The sequence below is a fragment of the Manacus vitellinus genome, unplaced genomic scaffold, assembly GCF_001715985.3.
Source record: "Manacus vitellinus isolate BGI_N305 unplaced genomic scaffold, ASM171598v3 scaffold_40_pilon, whole genome shotgun sequence".
Classification (NCBI taxonomy): Eukaryota; Metazoa; Chordata; class Aves; order Passeriformes; family Pipridae; genus Manacus; species Manacus vitellinus.
The window spans coordinates 5,550,107-5,571,303 of NW_021940541.1; the positions used below are offsets into that span (position 1 = coordinate 5,550,107).

The 21,197-nt window shown below is 43.5% G+C and overlaps 2 protein-coding genes across 2 annotated transcripts in view; one reads left to right on the plus strand and one right to left on the minus strand.

Annotated features, from left to right (window-relative positions):
* The window catches only part of MCMBP (minichromosome maintenance complex binding protein), a 15,239-nt gene extending 7,654 nt beyond the window's left edge, over positions 1–7,585 (plus strand). Inside the window, exons 9-16 of the mRNA XM_029962027.1 lie at positions 1–159; positions 1,043–1,166; positions 2,280–2,397; positions 2,903–3,068; positions 4,820–4,953; positions 5,535–5,699; positions 6,101–6,189; positions 7,213–7,585. The exon at positions 1–159 is cut by the window's left edge and continues 10 nt beyond it. Of these exons, the coding sequence (XP_029817887.1) occupies positions 1–159; positions 1,043–1,166; positions 2,280–2,397; positions 2,903–3,068; positions 4,820–4,953; positions 5,535–5,699; positions 6,101–6,189; positions 7,213–7,339 (1,082 nt within the window). The 3' untranslated portion in view covers positions 7,340–7,585. The remainder of the gene's footprint in view (positions 160–1,042; positions 1,167–2,279; positions 2,398–2,902; positions 3,069–4,819; positions 4,954–5,534; positions 5,700–6,100; positions 6,190–7,212) is intronic.
* A 3,414-nt stretch (positions 7,586–10,999) lies between these two features.
* Positions 11,000–21,197, minus strand: part of INPP5F (inositol polyphosphate-5-phosphatase F) — a 41,524-nt gene continuing 31,326 nt past the window's right edge. Inside the window, exons 14-21 of the mRNA XM_018078425.2 lie at positions 19,268–19,396; positions 17,447–17,564; positions 16,809–17,007; positions 15,756–15,827; positions 15,587–15,660; positions 14,266–14,394; positions 13,441–13,528; positions 11,000–12,724 (exon numbers count right to left, since the gene is read on the minus strand). Of these exons, the coding sequence (XP_017933914.1) occupies positions 11,590–12,724; positions 13,441–13,528; positions 14,266–14,394; positions 15,587–15,660; positions 15,756–15,827; positions 16,809–17,007; positions 17,447–17,564; positions 19,268–19,396 (1,944 nt within the window). The 3' untranslated portion in view covers positions 11,000–11,589. The remainder of the gene's footprint in view (positions 12,725–13,440; positions 13,529–14,265; positions 14,395–15,586; positions 15,661–15,755; positions 15,828–16,808; positions 17,008–17,446; positions 17,565–19,267; positions 19,397–21,197) is intronic.

Consider the following 21,197-nt stretch of genomic DNA (forward strand, 5'->3'; position numbering starts at 1 on the left):
CCCTTGATCCTATGGAGTGTATGGACACAGCAGAGGAACAGAGAGTGCACAGCCCTCCTGCCTCCTTAGTGCCCCGAATCCATGTGATTTTGGCCCAGAAGTTGCAACACATTAACCCACTGCTGCCTGCCTGCCTTAAGGAAGAGGAGAGTAAAACCTGTGAGTAGCTGAGCTCTGGGCACACAGGACTGGGCACATTTCCTAGCACAGCTGAACAAACACTGCTTTGCTCAGAGGCAAATGCCTCAACAGCAGGTTTTGGATTTAAATCTTGTTAAGTGGAGGAGCCATTCAAACCTGCAGAACTGAACAAGATGCAAGTGTTTGTGTTTGTGTCATGGTTATGGTTTTACTTGTCTGAAATAAATGTGATTTATATGAAACTTGGGTTTGCATTCGATGTGCCCAAGGATTTTACTGAGCTGTTCAGCCATAAGATTTGATTAGTTTTCAGATGGAGTTGTGAACTGCTGGAAAATTAGATTTCCAAATCAGTATGACAGTGGAAATAAGAAACATACTGACAATATGAAGGATCATAATACTGTGCAGAAAACAAGGCAATTCTGTTTTAAGTGACTGTGCTATTCCTTGTGGCCTGTTTGACTGTTATGATTTTGTCATTGAATTATTGCTTGCAAACCTTTGATATTTATAATCTTCTGCCTTGAGTGCCTTGTGTTGGTTGTCCTGAGCTGTGTCACATGTAAGGGGGTTTTTTTCCCACCTTTAAAATTAAATGGGTGGGCTATTATTTTAGAAATTTGGCTCCAAACTTTGTAGCATTCTGCAAATGCACAGTATCACACAGTATCTAATTTAAAAAAAAAAAACATTTCCAAGGAAATGTTGAGTGATTCAGGTTATCCAAAGCCAGTAATTGCTCAGCTGGAAAAAACAACAAATGTTTGTTTCTTTTTCCTCGACTGCTTTGGAATAAACAGTTTTCCTCATCAAATTGTAATTGAAAGTAAGATTTAGAGGGAAGAGGGTGAGAAACAGCACATTTTCTGACATTTGTTGTCTTGTGTTTTTTTGGCAGTTGTTTCTAATTTTATGTCTGAGCTGTCACCAGTGAGAGCAGAGTTGCTGGGGTTCCTCACCCATGCCCTCTTGGGAGACAGTTTGGCTGCTGAATACCTTATCCTGCATCTCATCTCTACAGTGTGAGTATTTAGATGTTTGAGAATTTAAATATTCAACATTCAAAAGGCATCTCTGTTTATGGGGTTCTTCACCAATCTGCAAATAAATGGCAGAAACAGCTCAAATAGTACTTTTTTCAGCAGTACTTTGTCCAGCTAGAGTTGTCCTGTCACAGTAAACACAGAGGCAGATTTCATTGTGTGAAATAACAGTAAATATTGATAAAAGGCCAGTGTATCCTTTTGGTGTTCCTTTGAGAGTTGGACAAACTCTCTAAGACACACTTAACAGAGGTATGGAAACATCTTTTTACCTCTAGCTTTTTCTAATGAGTAGGACATGGAACTGACCTCTCAGAGACAGCATTTACTGCAGGAATTACTGTTTAGGTATTACAAGATACTGATAGATACATTCTGGGAATTTGTTAATTAAATGCTAACATGTGTTTAATGGCAAGTTCAAGTGACCCCTATTTAGCATGGGATAGAAATTCACTTCTATGTTGATTTTAAACTGTCACTGGATGAAATGACTCGTTAAAATCTCAGGTGTGAAGCTTCAGACTGTGTTTTGCTTAGTTGTCAGGCTCCAATTTAATGTTAGTCATTTTAGTCTTCAAAATTAAAATGGATTCTGCTTTCATTCTTTTTAGTGGGACTGAATGCTCTGACACTTAGACTAGAATGTATTTTCTTTCTTAGCTGGTATCACAAAAAGGTTGAGAGTTGTCGAGAATGGGGAGAAGATACACAGGAGAAGAGGGAGAGGAAAGCTGAGGGCAGGTAAAGGAGATGAACAAGTTGATAAGCAGGGAAATTGAGATTGGGCACGAGAAAGGAAAAGAACAAAGTGTGTTTACTGAGTACCAATACAGAACAAGGAGAACAGAAGGTCTGGAAGGCACATGGCAGGATCCCAGGCACTGGAAATGTACTTTTGTGCAGTGCTGCAAAGCCTTCGGGAGCAGCTTCAACCTGGCTCCGTCCTTGGGCGCTGGGGCAGGAACAAGAGATGGCTGTTACCCCTGTGAAATCCTGGCTGTCAGAGGTGCCACACAACACTCCAGCTGAGTGATACCTGTGTTCAGTGTTAACCAGAGCCTTGTCTAACCTGTGTTGGTTTTGGTGCAGTTATGCAAGACGAGATGTGCTTCCCCTGGGAAAATTCACGGTCAACTTGAGCGGATGTCCCAGGAACAGCATCTTCACCGAGCACATCTACCGCATCATCCAGCAGCTGGTGCCAGCAGTAAGCCTTCAGTGTTTCTGGGGAGACATGTTCTTCTTGTTTCAACCAAAAAACAGCACTTTAGTTGATTCCTTAATTTCTAAGGCAGGCTGCTTAAATGAAGGCTCCCGCTACCCTTTTAGGGAGCAGGTAACAGCACGGGTGTGGCTTGGCTGTATGTTCAAGTCTCTATGTGCCATATCATCTAGAATGAATATGGAATAAAACCCTCTCCTCAGAGGTATTGAACTGACAGATGCTGCATGCTTTATTCTGTCTTTCTGGATTCATATTTTGACATTTAGGTCATTTAATTAGGGTGCCATTCTGGTTTATTCCCACGTTTGTGGACACCGCTCTGCAGAAAACTCCATAGTAATTCAATTTGGGGTCGTAACAACGGTATTGCTGCAATAAACCATTTGTTGCTCAGCTCCTCCTGGCTGTGCAGGGCAGGGGATGGGAGCTGTGAACAGCATGGTTCTCCTGTGGGAGGTGTTCAGTGCTGGGTGTGTTGCTGTTGCAGTCCCACCGGCTGCAGATGACCATCGAGAACATGAACCACTCGCGCTTCATCCCGCACAAGGACTACGCCGCCAACCGCCTGGTCACTGGGGTGCTGCAGCTGGCCAGCAACACCTCCCTGGTGGTGGATGAGACTCAGCTGGAGCAAGGGCAGCTCGACACAACAGGTAGACACTTCCTGGGTTTTCAGCTCTCACCTGGGAGGTTCAAAGTTGACATGTTTTAAGACTGATGCTAATTGTGTCCCGGTGGTGATGATCTGTTACAGAACTCTGTCCTTAGTTCATTGCTTTGAACAAGCTCCCTGCTGGCCTGCAGCCTCCTCAGTCAACTTAGGACAAATTAGGGTAATTCTTTATCACCAAAATAACTCTGATTAATTAGAATGGCCTTTCAGTTTCCTGTGGTAATGCTTGAAGTGGGGAAGCATATGCTGTTGCCTTATGCTCTGCACTTTTCCTGTATATATGGAAACCATCCCCTGAGAACTCAGCTAAGAACTGGAAATAAAAAGATTGCTATTACTGTGTGGGAAAAAGTGATGGTTCTGTCTTATAAGCTGTGTAGTGTGCTTTCTGCAGAGCTTTAGACTATTTATTTAATTTTAACTTACATAAAAGATGAGTTGTACCTATTAAAAGTTCAGTAACGGAGAAGCACAGTACAGGTCTCTGTGGTGACTCCTGGGCTGTGCTGTGCAGGGCCTGGAGTTGGACTTGAATGATCCTTGTGGGTCCCCTCCAGCTCAGGAGATTCTGTCATTCTGTTAAAGAAGAGGAAATCACTGCAAGTGACTTCATTTTAAAATTAAAATGCTCTCTTGAGAAACCTGCTCTGTTCTTTTTTAGTTTCTGCTCTTATAAATTATTATTTGAAATTATTCAGTTGCTCTCGAGTCTTCAGGATTTTTTTGTTCCTCTACTTTAGGAAGGTTACAAAATTTCACTCAAGTAAAACTAGTAACAAACTTGGCATTGTCTATTTCCAAAAAAAATAGTCAAAACATGAAAAGCTCCCATTTAGGGAAAACTTGCTGTGCTGGTTTATAGGTTTTCTAAAATGTTTGTCCATAATGTCTAAAAAACCCCTCAGCATCTAATGAAAAATAATATTGTAGGTATTAAAAGTTGCAGATAAAAAAGGCTTGTTAATTTTATTTCCTTTTTGGTGTGATGTTATCTACTGAATTTACAGTAAAAAAGTAAACATTTTTAATTTCTTATAGCAAAGCTGAAAACAAAATTTAATCCTAGAGAAGTGTCTTCAGATGTTTGGAACTCTTGGAAGTTACAGCTTAGAGATTTCAAATGGCAAAATGTCCCAGAAGTAAACCATAACATTAAATTTGCCTTTTTTTACTAACTTTGCCTTTATTTACAGTATAGTAAATTAATACTAACTGATTAAAAGCAAAACCATAACAGTAGATGAGTGATTTGATGCAGTAACACTGCTGAAGAAAAATTCAATTTGTCAGGTGCATGTTGGTATTACAAAGAGAGAATTCCAAGAGTCAACCAGTTAATTTGTCAATCTTTTTATATTTTAACTAACTTAGTCTCATGTAAGGCAAGTGACTGCTATAGAAATGAAATGGGTTGTGCTTTGTCCACTTTTGAGGAGAGATTGGTTTGGTTTTTCTCTGTTAATAGTTTTCTGGCTTCGTAGGGCCAATAAAAACATGAGCTGTGAACACACGTACTAGGCCAGATAAAATTTAGACTTGGAATGAGGAATCCTTAGTTTTGATCTTAAGAAATGGTTGTGTCTATGTGGAAGACACCACAGACCCAGAAGAAACAGGAAGCTTTCAGGAATTATCTGGTAACTGCTCGTTAAAGACAGGTTGAAACACGAATCAGGTCCGACTTCATTTGTTTAGGTCCAGTGCTCAGGGAGTTTGTTCCTCCTTTTCCAGGTGTCCATAATGTGACAGCACTGGGCAATCTGATCACCTGGCAGAAGGTGGATTATGACTTCAATTACCACCGGATGGAATTCCCCTGCAACATTAATGTGCTCATCACCTCGGAGGGCAGATCCCTCCTGCCGGTACGGATTTGGGGGGAACTGTGGGAACTGCAGGTGGCAGCTGCCTGCCCAGAGCAGCCCTGCCAGGGACAGGTGCAGACAGGAACCCTGCCTTGTGACAGGGCACGTGTGACACTGGCACTGGTTCCTGCCTCCTCCCTCTGGCTCCAGCCCAGCCCCAAACCTGTTCATGGGAGAACCAGGAGATGGGCCTTCCCTCCTCGGCTGAACGGGGGTGGTGAGGCAGTGACAGTCCCAGTGAGGGGCAAAGGCTGCAGATATGGGCCCCTCTCAAAGCAGTGTCTGAGGTGGTGGGCACAGGAGCAGAGCCACAGAGCTGGCACTGCCCCTGGAGTGGCCTAAGCTTGCCACCATCTGATCTCTGGCATTCCAGCTCGATCAGCTGAGCCCTTGCTCTCCTGCCTCTGAGTGAAGCTGGCTCCTGCTTCAGTGAGGACTGCACACTGAGAGTGGAATGTTTAAAGAACTGTCTTACCTTAATTCTGGGAAGTAGTGACTTCTGTTGGCTTTGAGAGTAAATTGGGTTTGGAATAGAAAACAATGGGATGTGGCAAGAGATGGTGTGTAATTTTCTCTTTCAGTCAGATTGCCAAGTCCACCTCCAACCCCAGATAATCCCCCCAAACATGGAGGAGTACATGAGCAGCCTCCTGACAGCAGTGCTCCCCTCTGTGCTCAACAAATTCCGAATTTACCTGAGTTTGCTGAGGCTGCTGGACTACAGTATATCTGATGAAGTGACCAAGGTAGGGAAGACTCCACTAATACATTTCCAACTGTATATTTGGATAGAAAGCACCTTTAATAGACTGTTACTGTACTTTCCCATTGCTCTCCCTGTCGGTGATTCTCCTTCAAGTTTTCTAACAACCAAACCAGGAGCGTTTTCATGTCCTGAACATGCCTTTAAGGATTTGTAAAGTATTCACAGAAATAAGTAGAGTACAAATAAGAAACAGTACGTGGAACATTGATTTTGAAAACCAGTTTTTTTCAAAGATGAGAAGTAGCCTGGTTTTGCTCAGGCTCTGCACAGCAATGAGTTGAAATGCTGTCTTGTAAAGGTAGTTGAGGTGTTCAACTCCTTGCAAACTGATCTGTGCATGGGGGTTCTGTTTTGCTCATGACTCCACGCTGTTGTCCACAGGCAGTGGAAGAGGACTTTGTAGAGATGCGCAAGAACGACCCCGAGAGCATCACAGCTGATGACCTGCACAAGACACTGCTCGTGGCAAGGTGGGTGCTGCTGCTTGTCCTGCCTGTTTCTGTCCTGCCCAGACAGCTGCTGTTTGCAGCTGGATGCTCAGCCTGCAGCTGGATTTAGCTGTGCCAGGCTGGCCAGCTCTCCAAGATGCAGTCTCCTTTCCCTTCGTTCCTCTTGGCACACATTCTTTCTTAGGCAAAGTATTCCCTCCCTGCTTCCTTCTGTCCTGCCCAGACAGCTGCTGTTTGCAGCTGGATGCTCAGCCTGCAGCTGGATTTAGCTGTGCCGGGCTGGCCAGCTCTCCAAGATGCAGTCTCCTTTCCCTTCGTTCCTCTTGGCACACGTTCTTTCTTAGGCAAAGTATTCCCTCCCTGCTTCCTTCCCATGCTTTCTAGTTCCTAGGTTACTGCAAGAAAAATAAAAATACTGTCTTGAAAAACCTGCAGTGGTTTTTTTAATTACTGCTCTTATAAATTGTTCATTGAAATTACTCTGTTGCTCCTGAATCATCAGTATTTTTTGTTCCTCTGCTTTAGGAAGGTTACAAAATTTCACTCAAGTAAAACTAGTAACAAACTTTACATTGCCTGTTTCCAAAAAAATTAGTCAAAACATGAAAAGCTCCCATTCAGGGAAAACTTGGTGTGCTGGCTTATAGGTTTTCTAAAATATTTGTCCATAATGTCTAAAAAACCCCTCAGCATCTAATGAAAAATAATATTGTAGGTATTAAATGTTGCAGACAAAGGCTTGTTAATTTTATTTCCTTTTTGGTGTGATGTTACCTACTGAATTTAGAGTAAAAAGATTTTAATTTTTAATTTCTTATAGCAAAGTTGGGAACAAAATGTAATCCTAGAGAAGTGTCTTCAGGTGTTGGTTTGGGACTCTCGGAAGTTACAGCTTAGAGATTTCAAAAGGCAAAATGTCCCAGAAGTAAACCATAACATTAAATTTGCCTTTATTGACTAACTTTGCCTTGTTTGGGTTTGGGACTGTGCTGGTTTCTCCCCCCTGGCACTGCCCAAGCCCCCCCTGTGTCTGTGCTCCCCCAGGTTCCTGTCGCTCAGCGCGGGGCAGACGACGCTGTCGAGGGAGAGGTGGCTGAGAGCAAAACAACTGGAGGCACAACGCAAAGCCAGGCTGCAGCAGCAGAAATGTGTCAATGGCAACGAACTTTAACACCTTGAAAATCTGTCTAATCCCTAGATGGAACCCCTGCTAAGATTGGAATATTGTTTATACCAGTTTTTGTAGATAATTTATACCAAAAAGTTATGGATATTTACCCTCGCAGCCTGAACACACTTAACTCTGTTCAGCCACTTAAACATATTTTATGGAATTTTTTTGGAACCCTGTTTTGTAATTGAAAATTGGTAACAATGAGCAAATTGTTTGATATTAAACTTTAATACTGAAGTCGCATAAACTTATTTCCTTTCATAATAAGAAAATTTAAACCCCGAGCCCTTGTTCCACAGCCGTGCTGGGCTTTGTTCTGGGATACATGAGTGCTCTAATTCCTGAAAGGTGGAATTCTGAGGCTCAGAGCTCCCAGCTGGCCAGCAGCTGCAGCTGAAGGAGGTGCTGACTTCAGCACAGAGCTCTGTGTGCTGTGCTGTGAGCTGAGGCAGCACAATGCTGATCACACTGTGGGATAAAGAAGTGATTTGATCTCACCCATGTCCAGGTTAGGTATGAAATACATCTTTATTGTGCTTAGAGCAGAACAGGACTAACTTCTCAAATATCTCTAAATGAGATTTATTCTGGCACAACTTCTTAAAAAAAACCCCCACATTGACTGGAGAATTGATGCCACTCACATCCTTGTACAAAACATACTTTACTTTTACAGCAGCAGCACTGCAGTGTGTTCAGAGGGTTTGAATAATAGCATTGAAGCATTGAAAATGGGCTCTCCACACCTTATTCCTGTACACTTTGAGCTGGTGTTCAGGGGCCGTGCTGCCCCAGATGGGACTTGCAGAACTGGTTTAACAAGGGTGGTTTAAGTAGTGAAGTGTTAAACCAGCACAGAGCTGGGAGTTGTATTGGAGTAAGTAGGGCTGCCTGTATGGAGACAGCCTGCAGGAGCCCATGATGGAACCACTTCTAGATTTTGCTTCAATTAATCCTTTTCTCAACAAGAAAAAAGGCTCCTGCCTAATTTCCATTAAGCTCAGACCACCTTTACTTGTGGTTTTTGCATGACTGAGATCATGTGAACAGGAAGCCCCTTTTTTGCTGCTTTTTTCCCATTCTAATTATGATGGTTTTGCTGTACAGCCAATCTAGATATTTTGTCTCTGCACAATGAGTATTATGGAACATAGTATTTGTGTATCCTAAACTTGAGCCCTTTCAAAACACTTACTTAAAGCTTCTTTCTTTTTTTTTTTCTTTTTAATCACTAAATGAATATTCATGGTTTCATCTGCCTTGTACTGTGAAGTGAAGCAACTGAACAAATAGAGGAAGGAAATGAAATCTCTCTTCAAAAGGCAGCAGGGCTGGAATGCAGAGTTGCAAGATTGGGTTAGAGGATGGTTTGGTGCATGTTGCCATCTCCAGTATGTGAGTATACTTATATGTAAGTAGTGGATAGTTCATAAGCTGGAAGGACATTTTGCTGGAGAGGGATTGTGACAGGACAGGAAGGAATGGCTTTAAAGTCACAGAGGGCAGGTTTAGGTTGGATATCAGGAAGGAATTCTCCCCTGTGAGGGTGGTGAGGCCCTGGCACAGGTTGCCCAGAGAAGCTGTGGCTGCTCCATCCCTGGGAGTGTCCAAGGCCAGGTTGGACAGGGCTTGGAGCAACCTGGGCTAGTGGAAGGTGTCCCTGCCCATGGCAGGGGGTGGGACTGGGTGATCTTTGAAGTCCCTTCCAACCCTTCAGTGATTCAATGACATGATACTTTTGGATCACTGAGCAATGACCCAATACAGCAGCTCAGGAATTCTTTCCCAAGCTATGCCCTGGACTGTTGGCTAAGCCATATTTTTTGGAATACAAGAGTGACTTTAGAGCTATTAGCTGCTTTGCCCTACAGGACTGTGTTAAAAGTCCCCCTGTATTTGTAGGGATCAGTGTCTGTCCCACCTAAATAACAGCAAAGCATTTGCAAATTCCTCTCCCTGTACCAGAACCTTTACAAGCACCAAGGCTGAGGCATTTTCTAAGGAGTCCCCTCATAAATGTGTCTGTGACTGTTTTTTTCTTCCCAAGACCAGAGCTGGAACAGCAGGAAAGGACAAAGAACTGATGTCTGTGTCCCTGCCAGGGGATCCCAATGTCTGTGGTGGCTGAAGGGAGGAAAGAGGGGCCAGAGCCAGGCTGGGACCAACACCCACAGGAGGGTCCCCCTGAACTCTGGACACACTTGGACACAGGGGTGGCTGAGAACAAGGAGAGGTTGCTCAGAAGGGGAGTCAAGTCTGCCTCTGTGGAGGCTGAGGGTAGGAAGAGGTGGGGGTTGGTCTCTTCTCCCAAGGAACAGGAAATAGAACAAGGAAATGGGCCCAAGTTGCACCACGTGGGGTTTAGATTGGATCTAAGGAAAAATTTCTTCAGCAAGAGGGCTGTCAAACACTGGGCAGCTGCTCAGAGTCCCCAGCCCTGCAGGGAGTTCAAAGCCCTGTGGATTTGGCACTTGGGCCAGGGGTTAGTGATAGGCTTGGCAGTGCTGGGGGATCAGCTGGACTCATCTTGGGGGTCTTTTCTAACTGATCCTGTGCTACCCCAAACCCACCTGGACATAGTCATGGCAAACCAGCTCCAGGTGGTCCTGCTTGAGCAGAGGGATGAGGACCCCCTCCAGCTGCAACCATTCTGTGGCTCCTAACACAGAGAAAGCCCAGAGAACCCACCCACCTTTGAAACAAACCTCCACAGCTCTGGAGCACCACACCCCTTAACATCACATACCAAAACCATCCCTTGATTCCACCTTTTTTTATTAAAATATCTCATGTATATTGCTCACATTAAAATACAGCAGTAGTTGAAGTTTAAATATCGCCACAAGTATAGACACTCAAAAAAAAAAACCAAACCCACATCACTTTTTAATAAAATAAATAAATCAAATTTGTTTATCAAAGTTTCAGACTGTCAGGGTTAGGTGATAAAGTCGTTTCAGACACACTACAAGCCCTAAGACACAGAACTACCCCACCCCCAGGACAGGAGGCTGTGGGGACACCACGTGCAGGTTATCTACAGCACAGGGATGAGACACGGAGGCACTGGGGCTGCCAGGGTGGTCACAGTCACAAACCACAGCACAGGAAGGTCCTGCCTTACAGCAGCTCTTGGAGCATGTCCTAGACTAGCATGGCATGGCAAGGCAGTTCTGGGAAAGAGCATTTGGATGGATTTTGACACACGGAGAGAAGGGGAGGTTTTATCCCAGCATTGAGTTGATGCTTAGCTTTATCCTGCAAAGCTGGAGCAGGGAATGAATTTGGTCTTGATTAGATGCTCACAACTATGCTCTGATGCAACACTGATCTCAGGAAGCAGTACCCTGGCCTTCTGCTTTAGCTGTTGTCTGGACTTGGCAGTTAGAATAGCTTCAAAAGAGTCATAGCACAGAGGGACACAAGGCCTGACGGGCGGGGATCTTGTCTTGCTTTACACAGACACAAAAAATTAGAGCAAACTGGCAGAGTTTGGAATTCAGAAAAAAAGGAAATAAGAATTGCTTTAACATGGGCAAAACAGCTCAAGGGCATTTGTTTCATTTCCCCTCACCTCAAGGGAGGAAAAAAAAAACCAATCTACAGAAGAAATCTGCACTGCAGGATCACGGATAGTTCAGATTGGGTTCCAGGATGAAAGTGTTCCAGGATGTGTGAAAAGAAAAGGATAGCAAAGAAATCTCACTTTCTCATTAAAGTATTTAAATTCAACAAAAACTCATCGGTTCCCATTGTAGAGGCACAATTCAGAGAAAGCTGCATCTAAAACCTCAGTGAAAACAAGTAAAAACTCTAGTCCAAAAATAAATAAAATGTCATTTTACCGGTAGGTTATTTTGCTGGTGTAGTGCAAGGTAAGTAAGGTCAGAGAAGTGCAGTATCACCTTTGTAGTATAAATACTTCCTACATAATTCAGAAGAGCTACAAAATTAGTCTCCAAAAAAATAACTGTGCAACACACCTAAGACAGACAGCATGCTTATTGGGTCCCAGTGTCTAAGCTACCTGTTTAAAGAGGGGGTTCACCGTTGTGTCTCACCTCGTGAGGGAATTCTCAAGCTTGGTCAGAACCAAATTCATCTGCACCTCTCATTGCCTGTAAACAAGTCACCTCTTGTGGATCCCAGTGTCCAGTAGCTGTTCATACCACAGTGAGTCCTGATATCATTTTTTTTTAGTACTTTATTAAGAGCCACAACCAGAAGAACACTTCCTGAATTAGCGACTAGATCTGAATTATCCGCGTCTGGCACTGCGTAAACATTTCCCTCAGTTCTTTCTGTTTGATTTCATTTAAAGCTTCTGGTTCTGCAGGGCTCTTCTGGACCTTTGCCACAGCAAAGTTAATCCCTTGAGTCAATCCTGCCTGGGTGATGTTTGCAACCTGGACCATGGAACTGCGGATTTTAGCGAAGGGAGACACGGCTCTGCTGCCGCCGCCGTCGGCGGGAGAGGGAGTCGTGTGGAGTCCTGTCTCAGGGTTCCCGGGCACAGAGCCGGGGCTTTTATGGGATTTACTGAGGTCAGTCCCACCAACAGCTAAGAGCTGAGCATTTGGCTCAGAAGACAGGACATCCAGCTTGGAAGGCCTGGAAGGAACGTCTCCCACAGGTTCTGCCCTGGTCTGCGCCGCCTGGGGCGCGTCACTGCTGGTTTGGGTCGCTGGGGGACGGGGCTCCCGAGGACCAGCCTCGGCCTGCAGGACATCCGAGCCCTTACTCTGGGCATCCTGCACAAACCTGTGGCAGTACACATCCATGGGCTTGGCAAACTCCATGTCTGAGCTGTCAGCAGAAGGCATGGCAATGTCCTCGCCGTCGGAGCGGCCGGCCTGGGAGTCCTGCCCCTCGCAGGGGACGGGAATGCTGAGGCTCATGTCCGTGCTGCTGAGGGACTGCGAGCGGCTGCCCAGGCGCGGGGCCGAGGCGATGATGCCACAGCTGGGCAGCACGTAGTCTGTGGGGCCTATGTTCTCCAGGGAGTCCGTCAGCTGGGTGTCCTCGTCCGATTTGGAGTTAGTCAGGAAGTCATCGGAGTGGAACGAGTCATTATCCGACCCTTCCGTGTCGGACTCACTCTGGGCTTTGGGATCTGCCCCCGGATTCTCCAGAGTCTCGAGGCTGCTGTCTGATTTCCACAGGTTCACCTTCAGGTTTGGCTTTAAAAAATTGACTTTCACGTCGGGTTTAGCAAAGCTGCCCAGCTTCCGGAGGTTGCTCATGTTCACGTTGGATTTGGTTTGCTTCACCTTCTGGTTGAGGGAGGAGAACTTGCTGAGCAAATAATTCTTGCCCTGGGCCAGGGAGCCTCTGTTCTGAGACCGAATGCCAATGATGTCCTCGTGGGGTTTACTGCTCCTCCTAGAAGAGAGAAATAAATCTCTAATGTACAATCCTTTTTATAAACACCAAGTATTGACTGTCTTCCAGTCTATTTCCACAGTAGAGATGGACATTTAGTTACTAGGTTATTCTTTCCTCACATAAATAAATTAATTTAATCCTTTCCTTACCTAATATTGTACCCATATAAGCTAATCAAGCTCAAACCAGCAAAAGGAGGGTTGATACAGAACAGTAACCAAAGAAGGAACAGCCAGTTTCTGCAGGCACTTTAATTTTGGAAGAAAATAGATTTGAATTCCTCGTTTTTGTAACCCTGACTTTGTGTACACTGTATTCAGTAGCCAGACTTAGCAAATATTCCCTCTGGAATACCTGTAAAAAAATAACAAAATTTTCTGGCTGCACTTTCTGCTCAGCTGGGAAAAGAAGCTGAAATAGTACCACAGTAACCCAGAGCAGAAAAAGAGTTACTGAAATGTGTGCCTGAATAGTTTTTGTTTGACAAAGTACAACTGTGCTACAGAGCACATTTTCTAGCAGTTCATACAGTCTGAACTGCAAGTGTCCAAAATAATGCAAGAGATGGCACTTGAACTGGTAAAACAGGACCATCCTCTTACTTCTACCCCATTGTCCTTTTAGGACATTTCTTTTAGGCATCACATGACTGTGGTTTGCCCCTGAGAAGAGCAGGAGTGGACACAGAACGTCCCCATCCTTTATGTACTCACCTTTCCAGCTTTTTCTCAATGATGGGCACATCCAATCCCATTGCCTGCTTTGTGATCCTCAGCATCTCTGCAATGCACTGAAGAGTGTCTGAAATCCAAGCAGCAGCCTGTCAGACCCTTAAAAACACCCCTAAAATCCCAGAGTCCACAATCTAAGTCTAATTTTAACATAATTAAGTTTGGGGGGTTGGGGTTTTTTTTTCTTTCACCCTACAAGTTGCAGTTCAGATTTCAAGCTTACAAATAAACTTAAATAGACTCTCCTTGATCCCTAAATACTTGGTTCTTAGTGAATCACTGGCACACTGCTTCATTTATAGGAAGAAGAGAAGCAATTGTATTTATTCTAATCCCTGTTGACAAAACTCAGTGCTCCAGGTAAGAAGTGATATTTTTTCCCTTATTAGTGTTCATTTAATTCAGTTAAACAACAAGCAAGAACATTTCCAGACACTGATTTCACTAAAAAAAAAAATAAATCATTTTCTTCAGCCCTTTTAGGAGCTCATTTTAACTTCATTTTGCAAGGTTTTGGAGCAGTAAAGACCTGGACAGGGAAATGTCTCTAGATCTAGGAGACATGTTGCTTTTTAAAGCTGCATTTGGAATTTATTTTTCTTCCTATTAAAACAGTAACATCCACATGTTGACCCAGGAAGCCACGCAGAGGGTTTTTTATGGTTCCCCACTCTGCACAACTGGATTATATCAGAACAACTTCTGAAGAAGGACAAGTTCTGAGAGCCATGGAACAAGTGTTTCCCAGGTAAACAGTGGGATACAGAATGCACTTTTATGCCTAAAGCTTTTCCATATGAAACAAACCTTTTCCATCTTCTTCTGGGTTTCTCACCACAGCTCTGAGGGTGTGAAAATACCCACTCAGCTCTTTGTACTTGTAATGCAGCCTCATGCAAGAGAACTTGGGTTTGCCAAAGAGAGTAGGCTCAGGCCCTGAGAGAAAAATCAGATTAGAAATCTTTAACCAAACACTAAAGAGATGCTGCAGAGACTCCACCTAAATATATGTACCTGTTGACAGCCTTTGTCAGCACAAAAAGCTTCATGTTTTCTTTAGACACTTGAAATGAAAGATTTTCACAATAACTAAACAATCAACTACTTCAAAAAAGCAATTAGACTCCCTGTATGTCTGGTATGATCCAGCCTGATGGTTTACAACAAATAGAAGTTTTACACCTTCTACATCCTGCAGTTTTTTAGGGAATGCTCTTGCAAGGATTAAAGGGAAAGCTAATACATTTCTACCAGGGGGATGCAGTGAAGTTTTCAGCTCTCTTCAGTGCACTGCTTATATCTACAGCACCACACAAGTTGTAGATGAAGATGTTTCAACTCCACATCATGTTTCTGTACATCAGGATGTCTCACAAATCTCCACGGTGCTGGGTAAGAGACCTTGCCACTGAATTCTTAAAAATTGCACAGACACAGGGAAAGTTACAGCCAGGACATGATGAAATCACTGGCTATTGTGTAATGGAGGGTTAAACTCTAGCAGGGGGCCACAAAATTTCCCTCCCTTCTCTCTCTTCCCTCTCTTTTTCATCTGCAAAAAAGTCAAAGCCATCACATCTTTAATGCTTTCAGCAGCAGCTGCTGGATTTAGCCTGCAGATGGTACATTCTATAGCCAAGTTAAATGAGCATAACAAGGTGATTTTGTAACAGCATGTTTATCATCAAGCCTCGAGAAAGAAGTCTTAAAAAGCTATGAAGCAGATTTAAAGAGCAATTCCAAGCCAGGTGCTGCCTTTGGATCAAAGAAAGAGAGCAGTGAATGCACAAACCTGTGACTCATTACAGAAGTTGATCAAGTTGTTTGATAAATAATGAAATTGGGTTTGATGATTCCCTGGTTCTTTTAAGAGTTTAAAAGAGGGAAAACTTTAGAACCTTAGCAGTGATCAAAGTTTCCATTTCAAACAGCAGCAAAAGCCAGGCCTGGGAGGGAACAGATAATTCTGGCATCTGTTAAGAGCAAGAAAGTCCAGTCCTGGTGAACTGCCCAGCATTTATGCCACACATCCAGGCTTGCTGCTTCAATCCATCTGCAGGATGCTTTGATGAGGGCTCAGCTATTGTTAAGAGCATTCAAAAAAGATACAGGGTGATTATTTTCTTACCTATTTCTATTTTTTCCAGAGCTTCAAGACCTAACCTTTGGTACTGATTCACCTTGTCGACTTCATCATCATAACTAGGAGAAAAGAAAGAGGATTTAATTCTTCCTACTGATCTAAATCAAAGCTCCTAGAAATAAACTACACATAGTAAGAGAAAGCAGTGACTTACTAGGCCACATAGTAGGCAGAGTTGGAAAGTAACAGCAGAACATCCACGTCCCTGTGAGTGGCATCGATGAGACTGAGGAAAGGGAAGAAAAATAAACACAGGGGAGAAGGTTTTATTTGCAGAGCTGTAACCCCTGCCCAGTGTATTCTGGGGACACTCTTTTAGAATTCAACACATGTTACAACAAGAAGTTTGGATTATGGTCCATTATCTTGTGTGGTGCTGCTGCCTGCTCAGAATCCCTGAAAAACCCACTCAGGGGGGTCAGTTATTGGGTGGCCACTTCCCAAGCCACAGTGTGATCACCTACAGTAAGTGGATCCATGTAAGCAACACTCTCTCCCAAACCTGAAGTTGCCTAATAGCTCAAATAGGTCAGCAGAAGGCCCAAAAATAAATAGAAAACCCTCAAGCTATTAAAAATGCCAGCAGACAAATGGAAAAATACCTCAGACTCAGTGAAGGTGATGAGTCTGTGCCCTGAATAGCTGTCACAACAACCTGCTCTGCTATTTTTAGATGCTGAAGTTTAACCTGCAGAAGATCTCACCACTATTTTTCTTTTACAAGCCAGTGAACTCTGAACTTGATAAGGAGGGGAGTTAGTTCATGCCCACTACTTTTCACAAAGAGAAATCTAGACTTTCCTATGCTGAATCATTCCCCAAGAATTTAATCTGGCTCCAAAGTCAAGTCACACTTTCCCTATAAATCAATAAGGAGCAACAGCTCCTCAAGCAGCCCCCTCTAGAACTAAGGGTGGTTAGAAGTTCTCCCTGTGGTACCCCCCAGTTTTGGCAACATGAACTGACTGAAGCCATTTCCAGGTGATGTTTCAAAGGGGCACCATTTTAATGGCACTTTGGGAAAAGCACATGCTTAGAGGACCTTTTCTTTTCCAATTGCAAGTATTCAAACCCTTCAAGGACTCTTGTCATCCTGTGGAACTGTCCACTGGTGTTCTGCCAGCCCAGCTACCAAAACCATTTCCCCTCAGCAGTAACAGGCAGGTCAGAGCAGCAGCAGCTGAGCAGTTCTGACTGTCCAACCCACCTCGGGTCACAGTCAATCAGTGCCCAACCCCCATGGAATTTTTCATCATCTGGTAAGAGCAGCTTCATGTAGCTCTGCAGCAGCTGGCTGATCAGCTCCTGGTGGCTCCTCAGGTTCTCCTTGTGCAGGGCTTCGTGTTCCTTCTCTTTGGTGAATATGGAGTACAGATCCTCTGTGACAGGGATGCCCTGCATCAAATCTAAATGAAACCCAGCAAACACCAAACCAGAAAGAAAGTTAAAAGTGATAGACAGCAAATTCCTCCCAAATGTTTCATATTTACTGATGCTCTTGGTAGTCTTTCTGAATACAATGTTGCCTCAGTAGGTATTACACTGCTTTCAGTGAAAAACATTTTAAGAGACACCTGCTACATAAATTTAACTTAGTCTAAAAAAAGAGCCACTACAAGACATTTAATGCTAAAACAAAGTCACACTGCACACAAACCCTAGATGGAGAACCACTGTTTCTCATGGTGTCCATCACACAGACATGAACATTATCTACACCCAAGGTGCTTTTAAGCTTCAGGATGAAAAAAAAAAAAGAAAAAATAGTCCAAAGATAAAGTCAAGATGATTTTAATGAACTTTTCTAAACACCATAGTTCAGCTTAGTTGAAATTGTACTCTTACCTATGACTGCTTGCCTGTAAGCATCCCTGAAACGATTCAAGTAGTATCTGTTTGCAGAATTAACTCCATCCTTCATCACTCCTGCCAGCTTCCTCTCCCCAGTCCTGGTGAAGTCCCCCTGTCACACAGAACATGCAGATCATGCACAGATGCACCTGGAGAGCAGCAGGCTCAGCTCAAAAACCTTTGGCATTCTGAGGCTCAGAGCTGAACAGGTGACAACTCAGAAACTATCCACAAGTAACTATTTCATATAGAAGTTGAAAATATTGATTTTTCAAAGGGCATCTACTTCTGGCATTGACTCTGCAGAGAATCTTATGTGTTCAACAGATTTAGGATTCAATGGGAAACAGAAATTTGGACACACATGCCAGCTAACATTAAAGTAGAACATTCAAGATGTCAGTCCACTGTGATGTTTGAATACCTCAAGAAAACCCTTTGTGTTTTGGCCTTTAACCTAAAAGGAACACCACTGAAACAAGAGAGAAGACTGGAGCTTACTGAAAAATGGTTTTCATCTTTTATGTTTTTGCTACCAGAACAAGACAAGCAGAACATCCTGAAGGAGAACAGTACATACCCTCCCAACCTCAGAAACAAAAGCCAGTTTCTAGGCCACAGAAGGCTTAGAATTTGAATAAAAAGCTGTTTTGGTAGTTAGAGTTCATTAGAGGATTCTATTTTCAGAGACACCCTGAGCACTGGCACAGAGCAGTTCTAAAAGCCATGTCAGCTACTCTGAAGAACATTTCAAGTGTGTTTCACTTTCAAATTGAAAGAAATATCACAATTAAAAGGAATTTAATTCATGAACCTCAATAGCAAATAGAGAAATCTTCAAACAGAAGGCCTGAAAATCTAGATCTATAAATGGAGGTCTGTGCTTCAGATACAGTTAAATATACATAATGAAGACAAGCATGTCAGGCTGGTTTTTACAATTTTTTAAAATAAACTAATCAAAGTTCAGTAGAGGTTTAAAGAGGGATCTCAGAAGCATTTCCACCATAATGATTTTTCTCATGCCACATACAAAGAATAGTAAAATGTGTTCCACCAGTGACTTAAACACACAGCAAGTACCTCAAATTCTGTGACTTTTCAAAGCAGCAGGAATTAAAATGTAAGGAGTTTCATGCCTGATCTTGGTAAACAGACTGCATTCATAGAATCCCAGAATCAGCTGGGTTGGAAGGGACCTCTGAGATCATCAAATCCAGCCCTTGATCCAACCCCGCTGTGGTTCCCAGCCCATGGCACTGATGCCACATCCAGTCTGTCCTTAAACACCTCCAGGGATGGAGAATCCACCACTTCCCTGGGCAGCCCATTCCAATGGCTGAGCACCCTTTCTGTAAAGAACTTCTTCCTAATTACAACTAATTAATTCTTTAGAAAGTATAAGTAATTAATATCACCCTGCTACCCACACATCCTCATCTTCAGCCCCTCGGAGTATTTTTTTAGTACCGTAACTGCTCAGGAGTGCTGAAAGTGTAACTACAGCCCTGCTAAAATTTAAATGGATGTACTGGTTAATATATATCCTAAACCCTCAGCTCAGCTATGCTCTGCTGCAGACATGAGGAGGATGCAGTTAAAACACAGCCAGCAGTGCCACGGGACACCGGGCAATCGGAATTCTCCGGTTGGCGCCGAGCGCGACACAAAACATTCTCCTACTCTGAAGCCTCTTCAAAACAAACCCAGGCAGAATATTTGGCTTTATTACATAGACAAGAGTTTCTTGGTGCACATAAAACCTGTCACAGCCTCTCCTCATCATCAGGCACCACCAGGCCCCCTCCCCGTTACCTTGAGGGCGGCGGTGCCGGCGTACTGCCGGCTGATGGCATCGCCGTTGTTGGCCCACATCACCTGGTAGATCCTGTTGCACTTCACGGGCAAAGGCTGCTCAGGGGGCATCACACCCAGTTTTTTGAGCTGGAATTTGACATGTGTGTGTTAATAAAACGTCCGAGATAAGGGGCGTTCTCTGTGTCAGAGCTCGATAAAAGGAACGCAAACGCTCGCCAAGCTTTGGTCGTTAAACTCTCTGTGATCTGAAAAAGGGGCTCATTCTGCTGATTTGTCAGAGGAAATTAATTGTAAGCAATGAATCACTAATTCATTGCTAGGCATCATATCACTGGAGGCAGCATTAACATATTAATTATGAATGTAGGAGCCAACCATCAAAAAAAATGAGCTGGAGTTACTGGCGATTGCTCAAGATACAGGAAATTTTTCAAAGGAGAACCATCAAAAGAACAGGCATCACAGAACTTTAACATGCATAAACAAGTTAATATGTCTTCTATTGCAAAGGCATTCATGACCTCAAGGGTCTGAAAATAAAAAACAGCTTCTTTTGTTGGTTTATTATTAATGCTTGCACATTTTGGACAGTTACTGTTTAACATTGGTACTGAAAGTGAGATATCTTATTCTTCAAGACAACCAGTACTTCATTTTCCCCAAGATAAAAGCCTTGGGTACAGTATAAACTTTAGGCTTTTTACAGACACTGAACTGGTAAAGCTGCACAGCCATAACTGCAATGCAGTCACTAACTTGGAATAATAGTAAAGGATAACTTGGAATAGATCACAGGCAAACAATTCCCAACCAAAACCAAATGCTCAAGCACCCTTTGCAAGTTAGATGACAATTGATACAAGGCTGTTCACTGACTTTGAGAGCCCTATAAAGTTTCCAGGTGAGAGAAAGCAAGTGCTGTGGCTCCAAGGGAGAGCAAAGGTGAGGCACGTGGAACACTCATGTCACTCACCCTGCAAAGGTCAGGGCATTGCTCTGTCATGAATTGATTCCAAGGCACTTCAGCTACACCACCAGAATCATGCAGCACATCACTAATACTTCAGTGATCACTGAAGCCTCTTCACAACCATCTGTAACACTCCTGATTTTGAAAGGTTGCCTTTGAACTCGAGAGTTACCCTAGAGAGAAACCCTGCTCCCAAACAACTGTGGGACTGCAGGTCCCTCCCCTTGCCCTCCATACTCCATGTCAGGAGACCAGAACAGCAGATGACAAACAAGAACTGCCAGATACAATGGTCAGAGCCACTCACTTTTCATCCTATTGAAGGACCCACTTTGTCCTTTCTCCTTCCCTTTAAACAGTCAGGTTTGCTCAGCTTGGGCTGGGCTGGAACTGAGCCTTCTAAAGTTCAGTTCCAGGACTATTAATCTGCATTAAGTCTCTAACAGAACTGTATTTATGAAGCCTTCACAAGGGAGGACAATCACAGATTCTATAGCAAAAAGCAAATGTGGGGCAGGGCAAAGAGGAACATGACTAAAGGAAGGACCCTCAGTCTGCTTGGAAATCCCTTCCCTAACATCCACATCACAACAGTCACAGCAATCAGGGATATTAACATCATGAATTAATTATTCCTTTAAACACAGAAGAGAAAACTCATCTCCCTGCTTGCTGCATCACAGTATTTCTTTCACTTCAAAGCAGCTAAAATAGCATCCAACTTCTAGCTGGATTTTAGTCCCTTAATCTCTCATTTCAGGGAGGGATTTGGGGGCGTGATGTTTTGTTTTTAAACTTTGCATTACTGCCTAAAATTACTAAACCAAAACAAGACAATCCTCTCCAAGATGTGGACAGTCAGTCACCTCCTTTCTGAAGGAGGACACCAGGCATCACTGTTGTACAGTGATTTCCAGCTTTGTATTTCTACATGTTATTCCTTTCAGCTTCGAGCTC